This window comes from Mesocricetus auratus, unplaced genomic scaffold, assembly GCF_017639785.1.
Source record: "Mesocricetus auratus isolate SY011 unplaced genomic scaffold, BCM_Maur_2.0 Super-Scaffold_100014, whole genome shotgun sequence".
Lineage (NCBI taxonomy): Eukaryota > Metazoa > Chordata > Mammalia > Rodentia > Cricetidae > Mesocricetus > Mesocricetus auratus.
Window position 1 is genome coordinate 63,387,808 of NW_024429197.1, and position 17,264 is coordinate 63,405,071.

Sequence of the window (17,264 nt, forward strand, 5' to 3'; positions counted from 1 at the left end):
GGAAGTCGTATTTCCCATTCTTAAGTTGCTTTTTTTGATTTTTATTTTACTCCCTCTTCCAAGACTTTATTATTTTAAACTACTTTTATGACTGTCTATACCCATTTCCTATTCTTTCTTTAGTATCTATGCGCATTTCTAAAGATACTGTACCCTTTTAGAGGTTTTTTTCTCTGTCTGGACACAGTTTTACTAAGTACCTGCAGCATGCTCTGACTGTGTGAGACAAATCTTAAATGGCCATATCAGCCACTGTGCAGCTCACCTTGTGCATGGCACTGGTACATGCTTCTGGCAGCTGACTTTAGTCCACAGGCAGTGACTAGTAGCTGAATCTCTGTACACCAAGCCTACCTGAGACATTGTGGTCACCAGTAAGCCATTTTTGACTCTATGTTCTGAACCTTTAGGTTTTTTTTTAAAAGGTTTTCTCAGGCCTTAAGTGGACATATATGGTTGGACATTGAGTGTCATATGTAACAAGTCTTTCTCTGTCCCACCAGCCAGTTCTCAAATAATGACATGGATATTTATTAATTATGAAAGCTCTGCCCTTCTTTAGGCTTGTTTTTAACTAGATCTTATAACTTAAATTAACCCATTTCTATTAATCTATGTGATACCACGTGGCTCATGGTTTCTCTTCTCCTCCTGTATGTCCTGTTTCCTCTGTGTCCAGCTGGTGAGTCCCCTTTTCTTCCCACAGCTCTCTCTGTCTGGAAATCCCACCTCTATCTCCTGCCTAGCTTTTGGCAGTTTAGCTTTTTATTAAGCCAATCACAGTGACATGTCTTTACACAGTGTAGTCAAGTATCTTCTAATGGGAATAAAATTTATATGTCATTGTGGTTTTCATTTGCATCTTATTAATTGATAATTGAATGAAGGATTTTTAAATTGAAAATAGATTCACCTGTCATACAATGCATTCTGACCATGCTTCCTCTCCCTCCACTCTTCCCAGCTCCCCACCACCTCCCCTCTCCCCCAGATTCACTCTCCCTCTGTTCCCCTTCAGAAAAAAATCAGGTCTCCAAGAGACAACAGCCACACATAACAAAACAGTACACACTAAGACAAGACAAATTCACTCACATTGAGCCTGGGCAAGCAATCCAATAGGGGGGAAAGAGTTCCAAGATAAGGCAAAAGAGTCAGAGACACACCTATTCCCACTGTTAGGAGTTCCACAAAGCACCAATTTAACAGCCATAATATATGTGCAGAGGAGCCGGTACAGACACAGACATATACAGGGTTGGTACTTTTGCCTCTGTGAGTCCATATGAACCCTGCTCAGTTGATGCAGTGAGCCAAGTTTCCAGGAGTCCTCCATTCCCTCTGGCTTTTACAATCTTTCTTCTCCCTCTTCCACAGGGTTCCCCAAGCTCTGAGGGGAGGGAAGCAATGGAGATCTACAATTTAGAATCTCTCTCTGCATAATCTCCAGCCATGGGTCTCCGAACCTGCTCTCATCTGTTACCTGAGGATGTCTTTCTGATGACTACACAAGGTGACAATTTATGAGTACAGCACAATACAATTAGGAATAATTTCATTGATTCTTTTTCCAATTGTGTTTCATTCTACCCTAGATCTCTGGGCTATTCTGTCTCCTGTTCCTGGCCATCCAGGCTGTGTAGGGTGTGGGATCCCTCATGTATCATGGGCCTAAAGTTAAATCAACACTGATTGGCCACTACCATAAATTCTGGACCACCATCGCCCCAGCTCATCCTATAGGCAGAACGGATTGTAGGCCAAGGTTTTTTTTTTTTTTTTTTTTTTTGTTTGTTTGTTTGTTTTGAGACAGGGTTTCTCTGTATTGTTTCTCTGTAGGCCAAGGGTTTTGTGACTGGATTGGTGTCTACTTTCTGTTTCCATAGCTGACAGAGTACCTTCTTACAACAAAGAAACTAGAAGGTGTGTGTTGAAGGAGGTGGGGGTGGGGGGACTTCCATGCAGGTACTAACTTGGTCTCTCTATATTCAATAAAATGTGTAGATGTTGTCCTCAGCAATGGTATTCTGCTGTCAGTTTTCAGAGAGTGACTCTGTTCTAACATCTGCCTAGGTTGTTTAGTGGTCTCCATGGAACCCTCTAGGCAACAACTCAACTGAATGAAACCCGATTCCATCACTAGAAGCCTTGTCTGGTTCCAAATGCTCCCCTCAATTCCATCCATCTTTCCTCTCACTCACGCCCATCTTCCTTCTTTCTGTTCTCACCTGCCTCTAGTTTACTCAAAAAATCTGTGCTATCAACATTTAATAAATGGGATATTTGTGTGTGTTTGAGTATACCTATGAGTGAGTAGTAGGACTCCCATTAGGATTAGGGGTGGGGTAGTTTTGGGTATGTTTAGAGAAAGACTTATGTTTAACTTTAGAGTTATGGTTAAGGTTAGGAATAGGGATGTTGCTAGTGTTAGAAAAAAGATTAGGGTAATTCTGAAAGTCATTGTTAAGGGTAGGGTTGTGGTCAGGGTAAAGGTTAGCCTAAGGTCTAACCTTCTTTTAAGGTTAGGGTTAGGTTTAGTAATATTGTTAGGCCTGAGTTAGGGTTAAGTTAAATGTTAAGGTTAGAAATAGAGTTAAGGTTAGAGTTAGGTATAGTTATGGTGAGGATTGTGATGAGGGAGAGAAGGACAGAGTGAGAGATTATGGGTCAGTGTGTGTAATTCTTTGTTATTGTGCATGTCTTCGGTGTGAGTGTATATGAGTGTGGTCAGGTTTAGGGTTAGTTTTAAGAATCAGGTTGGAAAAAGGGTTCACAAGGGTTTAGATTAGAGTTTAGATTACTGCTATAATTCAGTTTATGGTTAGGTTTAGGGTTAAGATTAAATTTTAGATTATGTTTAGTGTTAAGATCAGGATTAGGGTTAGGATGGTTAGGGTTAATGCTATGAAATAGTTGTAATGTTTGTTGTAATGTTTAGAGTTAGGAATAGGGTTAGGGTTAGGCTAGGATTAGAGTCTAGTGTTAGTGTTAAGGATTGGATTACATTTAGAATTAGTTTTAGGATTAGAGTTAGGGCTATGATAAATCAATGGTCAGGGCTAGGTTTAGGTTTAATGTTCTTATAAGCATTAGCATGAGAGTTATACCTTGGGTTATTGTCAGGGTTAGGTTTTAGGTTAAGGCTAGGGTTAGGTTAGAATATTGTTACGGATAGGATAGTTTTTGGATTGTGGTTATTATTAGCATTAACATTAGGTTTAGTCATTGGGGTATTGTAGGGTTATAACTAGGCTTATTTTAAGATTAGGACTGAAGTTTTGGCTAGAGAAAATTTGAGATTTAGGGTTATCATTAGGATTAGCAATAAGTGTTAGGTTTACAATTTTAATATTTAGAGGTTGTGTTAGTGTTGTGGATATGTTCATGTTATAGTTAGGGTTAATGCTAAGTCTAACTATAGTGCTTTTTTTTTTTTTTGGTTTTGGTTTTTCGAGACAGGGTTTCTCTGTGGCTTTGGAGGCTGTCCTGGAACTCACTTTGTAGACCACGCTGGCCTCGAACTCAGAGATCCGCCTGCCTCTGCCTCCTGAGTGCTGGGATTAAAGGCGTTAACTATAGTGCTTAAGGTAGGGTTGATAATAAGTTTTGGCTAGTATTAGGGTTATGGTTGGAATTAGTGATACTGTTAAGGTTATGGTTAACAGTAGGGATAGGAATAAGATTAGTTTTAAGAATAGGAATGAGCATATGTTAGGTTTGAGATTAGGGTTAGGTTTAAGACTAGACTAGCATTAGAGTTAGATTTAGGGTTAGCATTAGGGATACATTAGAGTTTAAGTATAGGGTAATGATGATAGCCATTGCTATAGGGGACACAATATATTTATTTACCAGAGAGAGAGAGTCACACAAGCTAGGAGTTAGAAGCATGGCTGGCTTCCAAAAGAGGAGGTCCTTTTTCCTTTCACTTCCTTTCATCTCTGCCTGTGCTAATTTACTTGTTCTCGCCCTCATGGGCAGATAGCTTTGTGGGGTTCACTCCTACAATAGGGTCATGTTGTTACTAACATGGTTATGATTGGGAAGGTGCTTGTTACTATTCAACTGTAAAATTTAATTAAAAATTTCTTCTTTGCAATTTATAATTTTGGGTCAAAACATATGACACAAGTCATGTTAGTGGGTTTCTTTTTTTTTTTTTTTTTTTTTTTGGTTTTTCGAGACAGGGTTTCTCTGTGGCTTTGGAGGCTGGCCTGGAACTAGCTCTTGTAGACCAGGCTGGCCTCAAACTCACAGAGATCCGCCTGCCTCTGCCTCCCAAGTGCTGGGATTAAAGGCGTGCGCCACCAACGCCCGGCTATGTTAGTGGGTTTCTATTTGATTCTTGTTTTACTTTTTCTTTTTAGTGTTGAAGATATATTTTGTACTTAGGGCTTCACCCATGCTAGGTCAGTCCTCTATCACTGGGCTGACTATACCCCCAATCCTGTGTTTTTTGGTGAGCATAAGAGATATGATTATAAGACAGTAATTCTACTGTTTCAGTTTGTCACCAGTACAAAGGAACACTTTAGAAGAGCCACTGAAGGAGAGTACTAGTGCAAACAAAGTGCCTAGAATGGTATTAGATCATTTGTATTGCTACAGCATGCTTTTTCAAAATGTCCTGTTTCACTGTCAAAAGACACACTTTTCTCTTTAAATGAATGAAGTGTGTGGTAACCACTTAACAAGGAAACACTGTAATTGCATGGCCACCACTGCAATTCATAGCCTGAGTTGCTGTTTGCATAACTGTATGTAACCTCAAACATGTTATAAAGTTTAGGTTGGCTAAACAGAGGATAGGGTTGATTTATATCAACAAAATTACAGTAGGCCTAAATAAGAACATTGAATTTTTAACTACTTCTGAACAATGCAGCTGTCACACTTCATGTAAACTAACATTGCTTTCTCAACATGTTCTCTATCCTGAAGTGTATTCTCCTTGGAAATTCAACCATCATAATAATAGTTCTATGATTTAGTAGAATCAAGGGGATAGATATTAGCTGGAGAAGTTGCAGACATTTGCAAGGCATGTTTCTATATGTATTACCTATCAAAAATCTTTCTTTATCCTATTAAGAGTATTCTTCTGTAACCATGAAAATGGCCTGGGTATCCTTTCTAGAGGGATATTAGCAGTATCTAGGGTGTAGAATAGGAATATATGGTTCAAACCAACCATCTATTAGTTGTTATCTGACTCTTACTTAGTTCCTTCTCTCATTAATGAAGGCTGTGAGGACCTATATTATTGACAAACATTCTCTGATGCCCGAGGCTTAGCCAAGAACAACATTCTGTATACTGATTTTTGTTTCTGTGACACTGGAAGTTAAATGTCCTAAGTATTACCCACCACCATACCACGAATCCAATTCCCAGTAGATAAAAGACACAATGGCCAAGAGATGATTCAAATCAGCTTTACTAATGGATGGGTGACTACAGCTGAAGTCTGAGACTAAGTGGTGTTTCTTTCTTCCTCTCTGAAGTGATGACAGCTGAGCCCTTTTGGCTGGCTCACAGATTTATCCACCCAGTCAGAGAGAGAGGTTGGGATGTGGAGAACCGATATTGGATGGGTCCACCATGTGCAGGTCCTGCTGAGTCTGTTTATGGCATAGAGACTGGAAGTCCAAAAGCAGGTCCAAGACAGACAGGGAAAGAGAGAGAAGTAGGAGGATAAGTAAGCAGGGACCTCAGCACATTGTCTCCCTCAAGTAGAGGAAGTCAGCCCAAAGATGCTCAAGTCCCATCAACCACAAGCATCCCTGAAATCACCCCATAAGTAAAAGCATCTCACTAGTATTTGCTCTTTATGGAATGTTGTGAGACAGTCTTCCTCTATTTGGCTCAGCAGAAAATACAGGGTATAAATGAAAAGTAGATGTGAATTTGGGTCAGAAACTCAATGTATTACAACATAAGTAAGTGGCTACATGCTATATTTTTGGAGCCCTAGGCTCAACAGACACTTACTCAACCTGCCTCCAAGAAAATATGCCCATCCACCCAATTTCCCCATATCTACTCTATCTTTGACACTCTAAACAGCATCAACATTTTGTTACAAATGCCCTTCTTTTGCAGATTTCTTAAGGTTGATTTAAGGCTTCAAGCTGTGTGGAAAATGCAGTTGAACTCTTGCCAAAACTGATCTGGAGACTTGTTATAGCAATGGAGTGCACACCAGAGGGGCAGCAAAAGTACAATAATAAAATTCTATCAGGTCGATGACAGATGGAGGATTTTCATGGCAAGTATAGCAGAGTTAAGTCTGATACAACTTGTCTGGAACAGTAACCTTTTTCTAGACAGTGGTGATAGTTCCTAATTTCCAGCTCTTTGACATCATCTTTCCGATTTTTCTACTTACTTTCTGTTGTTCTGTGTCTCTGCTTTTTTTTTTTTTTTTTTTTTTTTTTTTTTGGTTTTTCGAGACAGGGTTTCTCTGTGGCTTTGGAGGCTGGCCTGGAACTAGCCCTTGTAGACCAGGCTGGTCTCGAACTCACAGAGATCCACCTGCCTCTGCCTCCCGAGTGCTGGGATTAAAGGCGTGCGCCACCAACGCCCGGCTTGTGTCTCTGCTTTTTACTAATTATTTTCCATACAATATGTGTTGATCGCTGGGCAGTGGTGGCACATGTCTTTAATCCCTGCACTTGGGAGGCAAAGGCAGGTATATCTCTGTGAGTTTGAGGCCAGCCTGGTCTCGATAGTTTCAGGAAAGCTAGGACTGTTACACAGAGATACCCTGTCTCAAAAAACCAAAAACAAACAAACAAACAAACAAAAAACTATATATGTTGATCATATTCTTTCTCATACTTCAATTTCTCCCAAATATTCATCTCCCTACCCACCAACTATGCTCATTCATTCATTCATTCATTCATTCTCTCTCATATACACACCCCCCCACCAAAAACAAAGGGCATAACAAATAACAAACAAACGAGACAAAGAAAAACCAAACACCAAAATAAAACAGAAATCTTGAGTCCATTTTGTGTTGATCAACTACTCCTGTGCACGGGGCCTTTCTTGGAGTATGCTTGATTTACTTAGTGACACTCCACTGTAGAAAACTGATTTTCATTTTCCCAGCAAGTTTCAGTTGCAAATAGCTTCTTGGCTAGGAGTGGAACTTGGTGTCCACGTTTCAGTGCTAAGATCTTGTTTGGCTAGATCCTGTGCAGGTCTTGGACATGCCCTCAGTATCTGTAAGTTTGAGTGTGTATTGATCCTGTTGCATTGACCCTGTTGTTACTATCCTGTATTTATCCTGTTGCGTGGATCCTGTTGTATTGACGCTCCTATAGTAGTAGGGTTCTGTGTGTCTGTTCAAAAGGTCTTTAGTATTAGTTGCTTCCCTTCCCGTATTCTCTTCTTTATCCTGCCATCTCACTCTCCTCCCCATTTAATCTTCCTTTTCTAGTTTTTCCTTTATCTCTTCATAACACTATATCCTACTTTCCTTTCCTTGGGAGATCTTCTTCTCCTCAGCTTGTCTCTTAGTAGCTACGTAACCTCTGTGGTTATTTGGATGATTATTTGGATTTAAACATAAATATCGAAAGTTTGAAAGCAAAAAGAAAATAAAGCTAAAAAGAGAATACATACAGTATTTATCTTTTTGGGTCCGGGTTACCTCATCGAGGATGAGGATGATATTTTCTATCTCCATATATTTACCTGAAAATTTCGTGATTTCTTTTTGCCTAACAGCTGAGTAATATTATATTGTCTTAATGTACTACGTTTTCATTATCTACTCATCAGTTCATGGATATATTTGTTGTTTCAATTTTCTGGCTATTATGAATAAACCAGTAATGCATATGGATGAGTAAGTGTCTCTGTCATATGAGGTAGAGTCCTTTGGGTATATGCCCAAGAGTAGTATAGCTGGATCTTGGCTAGGTCAGGTTTTAGCTTTTCTGAAGAACTTCTACACTGATGTCCATAGCAACTGTACCAGTTTGAATTCTTCCTAGAAATGAATGTGCTCTCCTTTCCTCACACTCTTCAGTAAGTGCTGTCAACTGTTTTATTGATGTCCATTCTCACTGGGGTCAGAAGAAATCTCAAAGCAATCTGAATTTTTTTCTGCTGGCTAAGAATGTTTAATCCTTCTCAGTCATTTGTTGTTTTTTTTAATCTTTTGAGAATTCTGTTTAACTTTATATCTCATTTTTATTTATGATATTTGTTTGTTCATCTTCCCTTCCTTCCTCTCTCCCTTCCTTCCTTCCTTCCTTCCTTCCTTCCTTCCTTCCTTCCTTCCTTCCTTCTTTTCTTGGGGTGACAGGGTTTCTCTGTGTAGCCTTCGCTATCCTGGAACTCACTCTGTAGATCAAGCAATTTTCAAACTCACAGAGATCCACCTGGTTCTGCCTCTTGATTGCTGGGATTAAAGGCATGTGCCACCAACACCCAGCTATGTTTATTTTCTTAAAGTTCAGTATATATATATATATATATATGTACATTCTAAACACTAATCCTCTATCAGATGCATAATTGGTAAAGATTTTTTTCACTCAGTAGGCTCGTGTTTTCGCACACATGATGGTATTTTTTGCTACACAGAAAATTTTGTTGTTGTTGTTGAATTTAGCTTCATGTGTTCCCACTTATTAATTGTTGGTCTTAGTGCCTATATTATCATTGTTCTCCTGAGAAAGTCCTTTCTTGTGTCAATGAGTTCAAGCCTATTCTTTATTTTACCTTCTATCAGATTCAGGGAATCTGGTCTTACACTTAGGTCCTTCATCCACCAGGATCCACTTGTTTTTACTCTTTAACACACAGCCATTTGCTTTGACCAGCAATGTGTGTTAAAGAAGCTCTGTTGTTTTTCCAGTATACATTTCTGGCTCTCTTGTCAAAAAACAGGGGTCCATAGGTGTTTGGAATTATGTTAGCATCTTTGATAAGTTTCCGTTTTTCAATGTGTCTGTTTGTATGCCAGTGCTCGTCAATACAACTTAAAATCTGTGATGGTGATAGCTCTTTGAGTTCTTTTATTTTTCTGGATATTTCTTAGCTATCCTGGGCTTTTTTTGTGTTTCATTATTAGGTTGAAGACTGACATTTTAATTTCTGTGAATAATTGTGTTGTTTTTTATTGCTTTATTTATTTGTTTGTTTGTTTTTCAAGACAGGGTTTCTCTGTATTGTTTTGGAGCCCGTCCTGGAACTCGCTCTGTAGACCAGGCTGGCCTTGAACTCACAGAGATCCTCCTGCCTTTGCCTCCTGAGTGCTGGGATTAAAGGCGTGTGCCACCAATGCCTGGCTTATTGGTTTTTTTTTTTTAGACACTGTTTCCCTAATGTCTTTCTTAGTATGTTTGTCTTTTGTATATAGAAATTCTACTGATTCATGTGTTAATTTTGTATCCCACTACTTTTCTGAAGGTGTTAATCAGCTGTAGTGGTTTTCTGGTGAAATCTTTAGGGCCCTTTATGTACAAAAAGATATATTTGGGAAAAGGGGTACTATGACTCCTTCCTTTCCTATTTGTATCCCTTTGATTTGCTTCAGTTGTTTTAGTGCTCTTGCTCAGACTTCAGGTTCTATTATTGAATAAGTATGGAGACAGTGGACATTCTTGTCTTCTTCCTGATTTTAGTGGAAATGCTTTGAATTTCTCTCCATGTAAGATGATGTTGGCTGTAGGGTTACTGTAAATTACCTTTATTATGCTGTGATATGTCCCTTGTATGCCTAATTTCCCAAGACTTCTATCTTGAAGGGAGGTTGAATTGTACCAAAAAGCTTTTCTGCATCTAAAGAGAATATTATGTGTTTTTTGTTATTCAGTCTGTTTATATGTTGGGCTATATTTATTGATTTACATATGTTGATTTGCATATATGTATCTCTGAATGAAGATAATTTGATCATGGTTATATAATCTTTTTAATGTGTTTTGTAATTTAGTTTGGAAGTATTTTATAGAGCATTTTTGCACCTATTTTGTAGTGGTTTGAATAAAAATGTCCCCCATAGACTCATATATTTGAATGCTTGATCCCTAATTGATGAAATGTTTTGGGAAATTTCTTGGTCTATTGTGGTGAAGAGACACCATGACCATGGTAACTCTTATAAAAGAAAACATTTAATTGGGAGCTTGCTTATAATTTCAGAGGTTTGGTGGGCAGCATGATGGTGTGCAAGTAGACATAGTGCTGGAGAAGTAGCTGCGAGTTCTATATTCTGATCTAAGGGGGAGAGAGAGAGAGAGAGAGAGAGAGAGAGAGAGACAGAGAGAGAGAGAGAGAGAGAGAGACAGAGAGAGAGAGAGAGAGAGAGAGAGAGAGAGAGAGAGAGAGAGAGAGAGAGAGAGAGAGAGAGAGAGAGAGAGCACAAGAACTGTGCTCTGGAAACTCAAAGCCCACTCCCAATGACACACTTCTTCCAACAAAGCAACACCTACCACAACAATGCCACACCTTCTAATCCTTTCAAATAGTTACTGTCTCTAATGGCTAAATATTCAAATACATGAGCCATTTTTATTCAAATTACCATAGGATGTCTTAGGAGCTATGATCTTGTTTGAGTAGGTGTGTCATTGGAGATGGCCTTTGAGGCTTTAAAGGTTCATGTGAGGCCCTAAAAAAATATAAGCTCTCAGCTATTGCTCTAATACCAAGACTGCCTGCCTACTTACATACTCTCCACTATGATAATAGTCATGAACTCACCCTATGAAACAGTCATCAAACCAATAACTAAATGCCTTCTTTTATAAGTTGCCTCGGTCATAGTGTCTCTTCATAGCAATAAAAAAGTAACTAAGACATATGTTCATAAGAAATATTGTTCTGTAGACCAGGCTGGACTGGAACTCACAGAGATCCGCCTGCCTCTACCTCCCAAGTGCTGGGATTAAAGGCATGTGACACCAAGGCCCGGCTAATCTGTATTTTTTAATTGGGGAATTGAGACTATTCATATTGAGAGTTATTAGTGAATAATATTTAATTCCTGTAATTTGTTTTGTTATGGTTTGGACTTTGTCCTCTCTTTTGATTGTTTGTTCTGGGATTATTTATTACTTGTGTTGTCTTGGATGCAGCCAACTTTCAGAGATATTTTCCTTCTAGTGCCTTCTAAAGAGCTGTGTTGATAGACACTGCTTAAATACGCTTTCACTGTGGAATGTTTCTCTTTGTCAGTTGTAATTGATAGTGTTTCTGGGTATAGTAGTATGGACTGTGATCTGACATCTCTCAGATCTGGTCCTGCTGATGTTCAGGGTCTCCACAAAAAACAGGTGTTATTCTAATGGCCCTTTCTTTTTATGTTACATGGTCTTTTCCACTTGCAGCTTTCAAAACCTGTTGTTCTGTACATTTAGTGTTTTGAATAATATGTGTGATAGGGAATTTACTTTCTGTTCTTATCTATTGGGTGTTGTCTATGCTTCCTGTACTTTGATCAATTCCTTTAGATTGGGAAATTATCTTCTATTATTTTGTTTAAAGTGTTATCTATGGCTTTTACTTGGATTTCTTCTCCTTTCTCCATACCTATTATTTATAATTTTACTCTTCTCATAGATTTCCTGAATGCTTTATGCTTGGATTTCTTAAAGAATTAACATTTTCACCAGGCAGTGGTGGTGCATGCCTTTAGTCCCAGTGCTGAAGAGGCAGAGGCAGTCAGATATCTGTGAGTTTGAAGCCACCCTTGTTTACAAAGAGAGTTCCAGGACAGCCAAGTCTACATAGGGAAATCCTGTCTTGAAGAAACTAAAGCAAAACAAAACATACATACAAAAAAACCATTTTCTTTGACTGAACTACCCATTTGTTTCTACCTTGTCTTCAATTCTTAAAATTTTTTCTTCCTTGTCTTTCAATCTTTTGGTAAGGATCATCTCTGAGCCTTTTGTTTCACAACTTGAGTTTTTCCATCACCTGTTTATTTCAGTTTTTGTTTTCTTTAGTGATTCTATTTTTTCCTATTTTCATTTTTGGAGTTATTTTAATTTTTTATTTAGTTGTTTGTGTTGTTATGGTCTTCATTAAGATGTTTATTTATATACTTGTTGAAGTCCTTGAACATAAGCATAACTGCTATTTTGTAGTCTTTGTCTTGTGTTTCAGCTAAATTTCTTTCCTCATGACATATCACAATAGGGTTTCTGGCTTCTGGAGGAGACACACTGTTTTGATTGTTCATATATATATATATATTTTTTTTTTTGGCTGGGATTCAGACATCTGGAATTATGACATTTGAAGTGATTTTGGTGTCTTGCCTTTGTTGTGTGGGTGTTCTTTTCTTTGGTTGTTGTTGCACAATCTGGATCCTAGCCCAGTGTGGTACTATGAGGTCCCTGATTCCTACCCTAGTGTTGAGGTTGTGGGGTTCCTGGTAGAGAGTGGTTCATTAAGCATTTCCATGGGGAGTCACAAAGGAATGCTGTGGATTTTTTGAATGCATGGCAAAGGCTACTTTGGACCTGGGTTTGCACCAACCCAAGTTCCAAAAGGACAGAAGTAGGCTGGGAGGAGGGACTGAGGTAGGTAGGAAGTGGCATGCCTAAGAGTAAGTCAGAAGAGACCTACAGTGAGTCTAGGAAAGAGGAAAAGTATAACAGGAAGGAGAAAACATGTGGTCTTTGATCTCCTTGGGTTTAATGGTTTTCAGACAATTGTGGCGGCTCTGTGTCTCTGGTATAAACAGTTTCTGTGTGTCAGAAGGGAATGAAGATAGGTTAGAAGAAATGGTTGAAAAGGGCAATGGAAAAGAACTAAGTGGGGCTTGGAGCATGGTTCTGCACAAAAGACGGAGTCCCAAGCGTATTTCTCTATCTGAATGCCATTAATTTGACCAATTGTTTCTTTTAAACTGGAGTACATTTTTAGTGCTTATTTTTCTGCTTGGACCTTAGTAACTTCAGTAGAATATTAGGTAATCTCCTTCATTACCTAACACACACACTCCTATAGTTTCCACCCATTACTTTACATAAAATAAAACTGAATGATTGAAAAAGTATTTTACCCCAGAGTTTTTTTTTATTAGTGATTCCTGCCACCATATTAACAGACAAGCAATCTGGATGTTGACAGAGAAAGGCTAATTCCACTATACAAAGATACAGCTTCAATAACAGTAATATAGCCCCCATATCTCTTGTTACTTAAATGAAATTAACTCATTGTAAATTCTTCCCAGAGTTATGATCATAAATATTAGACAAACTACAAAATATACTGTAAATACATAACACACATTATGTTCCAAGCTCAGAAATATATGATCCTTTACCTACATCATTATCATTATAGTGCTCATATCAGCACTAAAGACAACTGTGTGTACATTAACTTGCTCTCTCTCTTTCTTTCTGTGTATATACACGAATTCACAAGTGTACTTTCATAAAATAATTAAGCACCTAAGGCTCTACAAATCATATCACAATATCTGAGAGGGAAAGGAATAAAAGTATTCCACAAATTCCTCACCGGGGAAAAATTAGCACAAGTATGTATGAAAGGCATGTGGGCTAATCTATACAAACACATACATACATATCTTTTATAAATACACATATACCAATGATACAGAATATTCAAATGCTCATGTACTTGTTTTGAGATCTCAATCTTATTTTTTATATACTGGCCATCCTTTGAAGAATCCCTTCATTTGATTGGAACAACTGATGAAATCTTTGTAACAATAAATGGATATTTCTTAAAGGGTTTAATTCTATATCAAATAAATGACATTATAGGATCCCAGTGCTAGGCTTTATCATTATTGTTTTAATTTAGCAATCCCTATTCTGTCTTTCCATAAAAGTATTTCTACTCCACAATGAATTTTTCCTCAAGAGAAGGGTGATGTAAGTTGTAAAAGTTAAAACTATCTGCATCTTGCTCCTCATTACAAATCTGCATGCATGTACTACATGTTATAGCTGTCTTATTTTCTTTTTATATTTTATAATATAGACATGCTATCTCCACAATTTAAAATACTATTTCATGTAAGTACTATTTTTAAAATAAGAAGGTCAGATGAGTTATCTTGGTCAGTGATTCAAAGAAAATACATAGCACAATTAAAAGGGTGAGTAATTGTCTACCAACTCCACTGGAGTTTCTTCATGCCAGAGAGTATGACTTCAAGGTCATATGAGAGAAAAAGAGAAAAAAATTGGAACGTCAAGATGCTGATCAATAGCAAACTTACAAAAAATGGCTTAATATCCAAGTCATAGAAAATATATTTCTATATCTTTATAAATCATGGATGCAATAGCAAGTATATATTATAATGCATTTAACTCAAAAATCCCAAGACCTGACTTTCAAAGTTCACTTTCAAAATAATCATCTAATAAAACATTCAGTGCATCACTAAGTTAGCATGACTGTAGTGCTCAATTTGTGTGTTCAATCTCTTCATAATCAAAGGCAATGGGATATTTTCAACATAGGCAAAAATTATGTGGTAATCATCATACTCCTTTGTTTCTTACTCATTATACGGTGTTGGTAAGTGACCAGCAATGGAAAGCACCAGATGTTTTCTATCTTGTGTTCACTGATATGAAGGAATGTGTGACAGGATTTATCATTTTTTGTCTGTTTTTCTCTACTTCATTGTCTACTTCACCCAAATAGAATTGGTGTGTCAGTTGATGGTTTACTTCAATGTTCAATGGAAGCCTTAATTAGAAGTGTTCAGAACTAAAAGAAATCCATAAAGGGAATCTCTCTCTCTCTCTCTCTCTCTCTCTCTCTCTCTCTCTCTCTCTCTCTCTCTCTCTCTCTCTCTGTGTCTCTCTCCTTTCTCTCTCTTCCCTCTGTCTGTCTGTCTCTATCTCTGTCTCTTACACACACATACACACACATACACACACATAGACACACATACACACCCTTGAAATTTCATCCAGAGAATCACAATGTAATGCATGAGGTATCCCAAAAATTTACCTTAAAATGTCTCCACTTTTATTAACTGAATGTGATTCTTGTGAACTCAGAAAGCGAGCGCACAGCTTTTACACTGAGTGCCATGTATCACCATCACTCCCATAAAGGCAGCCATAAGCTTATCATCGCTTTCCTAGGCATCTCACCAGAACTCTTCTTTCCTACCTTCTATTTGCCAAAATCCTGTCTGCTTTCACAGAGATTAGTAAACAATAAACAATCAACTAGTGGATCTTCTACAATTTTACTATTACAAGTAGTTTCAACTTTTTAAAAAACACTCTGCTTCCCCTGCCCAAATATAAGGGCAAAATGCAAATGAAATGATAAGATTATCTTGTCAAAAAATTTGAAAACTAGACCTCACAATGCCAACTTAATGTTCTCCTTGCTCACATCTGTTTTGAGTACTTATTAAAGTTTCTTACTATCATTTTTCAAAGTCATATGCAGGTAATAAATTATGGGATTCATTAGCCAAAAAATATCTTTAAAAAATCATGTGCCAAAACACTAAAAAATTCCGTGTGCATTAGTACAATATGTATACTTAAATAACTCCAGAAAGCTTTTTTTTGCTAAAAAAATTACCAAAATAGAACACATAAAAATATTTTTTTGAAAAAAAACTGAAAGAAAAACCCAGCATCAACTTATTTGTATAGGCATCAGTAAGAGGATATTATTTTCACCAAAGGTTATATTAAAAAGATTTCCCTTGTATTTTTACTAAAATTCTGAACATTATAGTTCACAGCAAAGAAACAGGAATACCTAACTCCAATGTACTACATATTATGGTATGATAAGGAGAATATTTTTTCTTTGTTACTTCAAGGTTGTTTTTCTGAAAGATAACTAAAAGAGTTATATTTGATTTAAATTAAATTTAATGAAAACTAATTTCAAGGTTTGAGCAGTCAGTTAGGTGAAAAGAATATGTTTTGACAACTCAAGGCCAATCAAAACCTAGCAGGTACTGAAAATAATACCACTAGTATTGAAGATAGCCCTTAGTCTTTCCAGATATGAACCTAGGAACAACCCAGCATGTAGAGGAGAATGTTGACCTTCCCAGCCACCCACTCCTTCAGGGGACAGTAATATTCATAGTGAAACTGCTCAAACTCTGGTGTCTGACGGATTTCGCATAAGAAGGAGAGATCAATACCTGACTCCAAGAGGAGGAGGAGCAGGGGAAATACAAACAGCAGCAGTCCCAGGCCCACCACAAGGAGCCTGGAGAAACTCTTGACCAGGGGGTTGACCCAGATACGGCCAGTCAGGATGGAATAGCTCCATGACAAAGCTTGACGGGCTTCCTTCAGCTCCTCCTCTTCAGCCATCAGAAAGGCATTTTCATCTGCGTCCAGCTCCTCAAATGAATCCGTGTCTTCTCTGTCCAATTCGAGCCTAGACGGACAGTCAAAGAGCATGTCGATTTCGTCATCATCCACTGGGGTGGGGAGCAGGCTGGCGCTGGGACTGTACGCTAGTTCAGAGATGGTCACGGGGTCTTCTTTTACTTGCTCTTCCTCTTCACTCAGAGCATCTGCACCTCGAGCTCTCTTCACTGGTGAGCTGACAGTCAGGGGCTCAGAAACATCCGCTTTAGGCAAAGGGGCACCTGGAAAAAACCAATTATTTTATAAAGTTTAGATTTCAGATTTTCTTGTTTCACAAAAATCTGGATGTAGAAACATAGAGAGTTCAAGGATATGTTAAACTGTTTAGTGGCATCTTCATATTAGACAAAATAGTATTAGTAAGTTCTCAGCTCAACATGATAAACCTAAAATAAAAAACACCAATCAACATTTTGAAGTACCTGCAACATTTACGTATATTATTCAGTCTGAAAACCTTGAACTGAGTCAAGTCCTTAAGAAAAACATGAAAATGGTCCAGGACTACACGAAAATTACAAGTGACATCTTTCAGGATTCAACGCTATCACATAATAGAGTATTATGAGAATTTGCCTTTTGGGGATAATTGAGCAATCATTTTGAAGTATTTATTTCTCTTCTTTATGACAGGCACAGTTTGGGGATTTCTTTTGTTATGTAATCAACAAGTCCAAAACATGAAAAGCCCTGATATCCAGAACATTTAAAGCAAATCAAAGTTAAAGATTTCAGTTCATTTTTTTTAAATTCAGATTTTGAGGTTAGTGATACTGAAGCATTAAAGAGTTCCCAAATGTTCCAAAATCAGAAGGAAAAACCTATGAACTCTCATTTATATTTGGTCCAAAGTATTTGAGGTATATTATC

The 17,264-nt window shown here is 37.7% G+C and overlaps 1 protein-coding gene across 3 annotated transcripts in view; it reads right to left on the reverse strand.

Moving 5' to 3' along the window:
* Positions 1 to 5,421: 5,421 nt before the first annotated feature.
* Frmd3 (FERM domain containing 3) overlaps positions 5,422 to 17,264 on the reverse strand; it is a 178,450-nt gene continuing 166,607 nt past the window's right edge. For 2 of the 3 annotated variants that reach the window (XM_040757302.1, XM_040757304.1), the window contains one exon: positions 13,034 to 16,615. In XM_040757302.1, the coding sequence (XP_040613236.1) occupies positions 16,023 to 16,615 (593 nt within the window). In that variant the 3' untranslated portion in view covers positions 13,034 to 16,022. Of the gene's footprint in view, positions 5,640 to 13,033; positions 16,616 to 17,264 lie in introns of those variants that run through there. The other variant, XM_040757303.1, reaches the window with a different exon arrangement.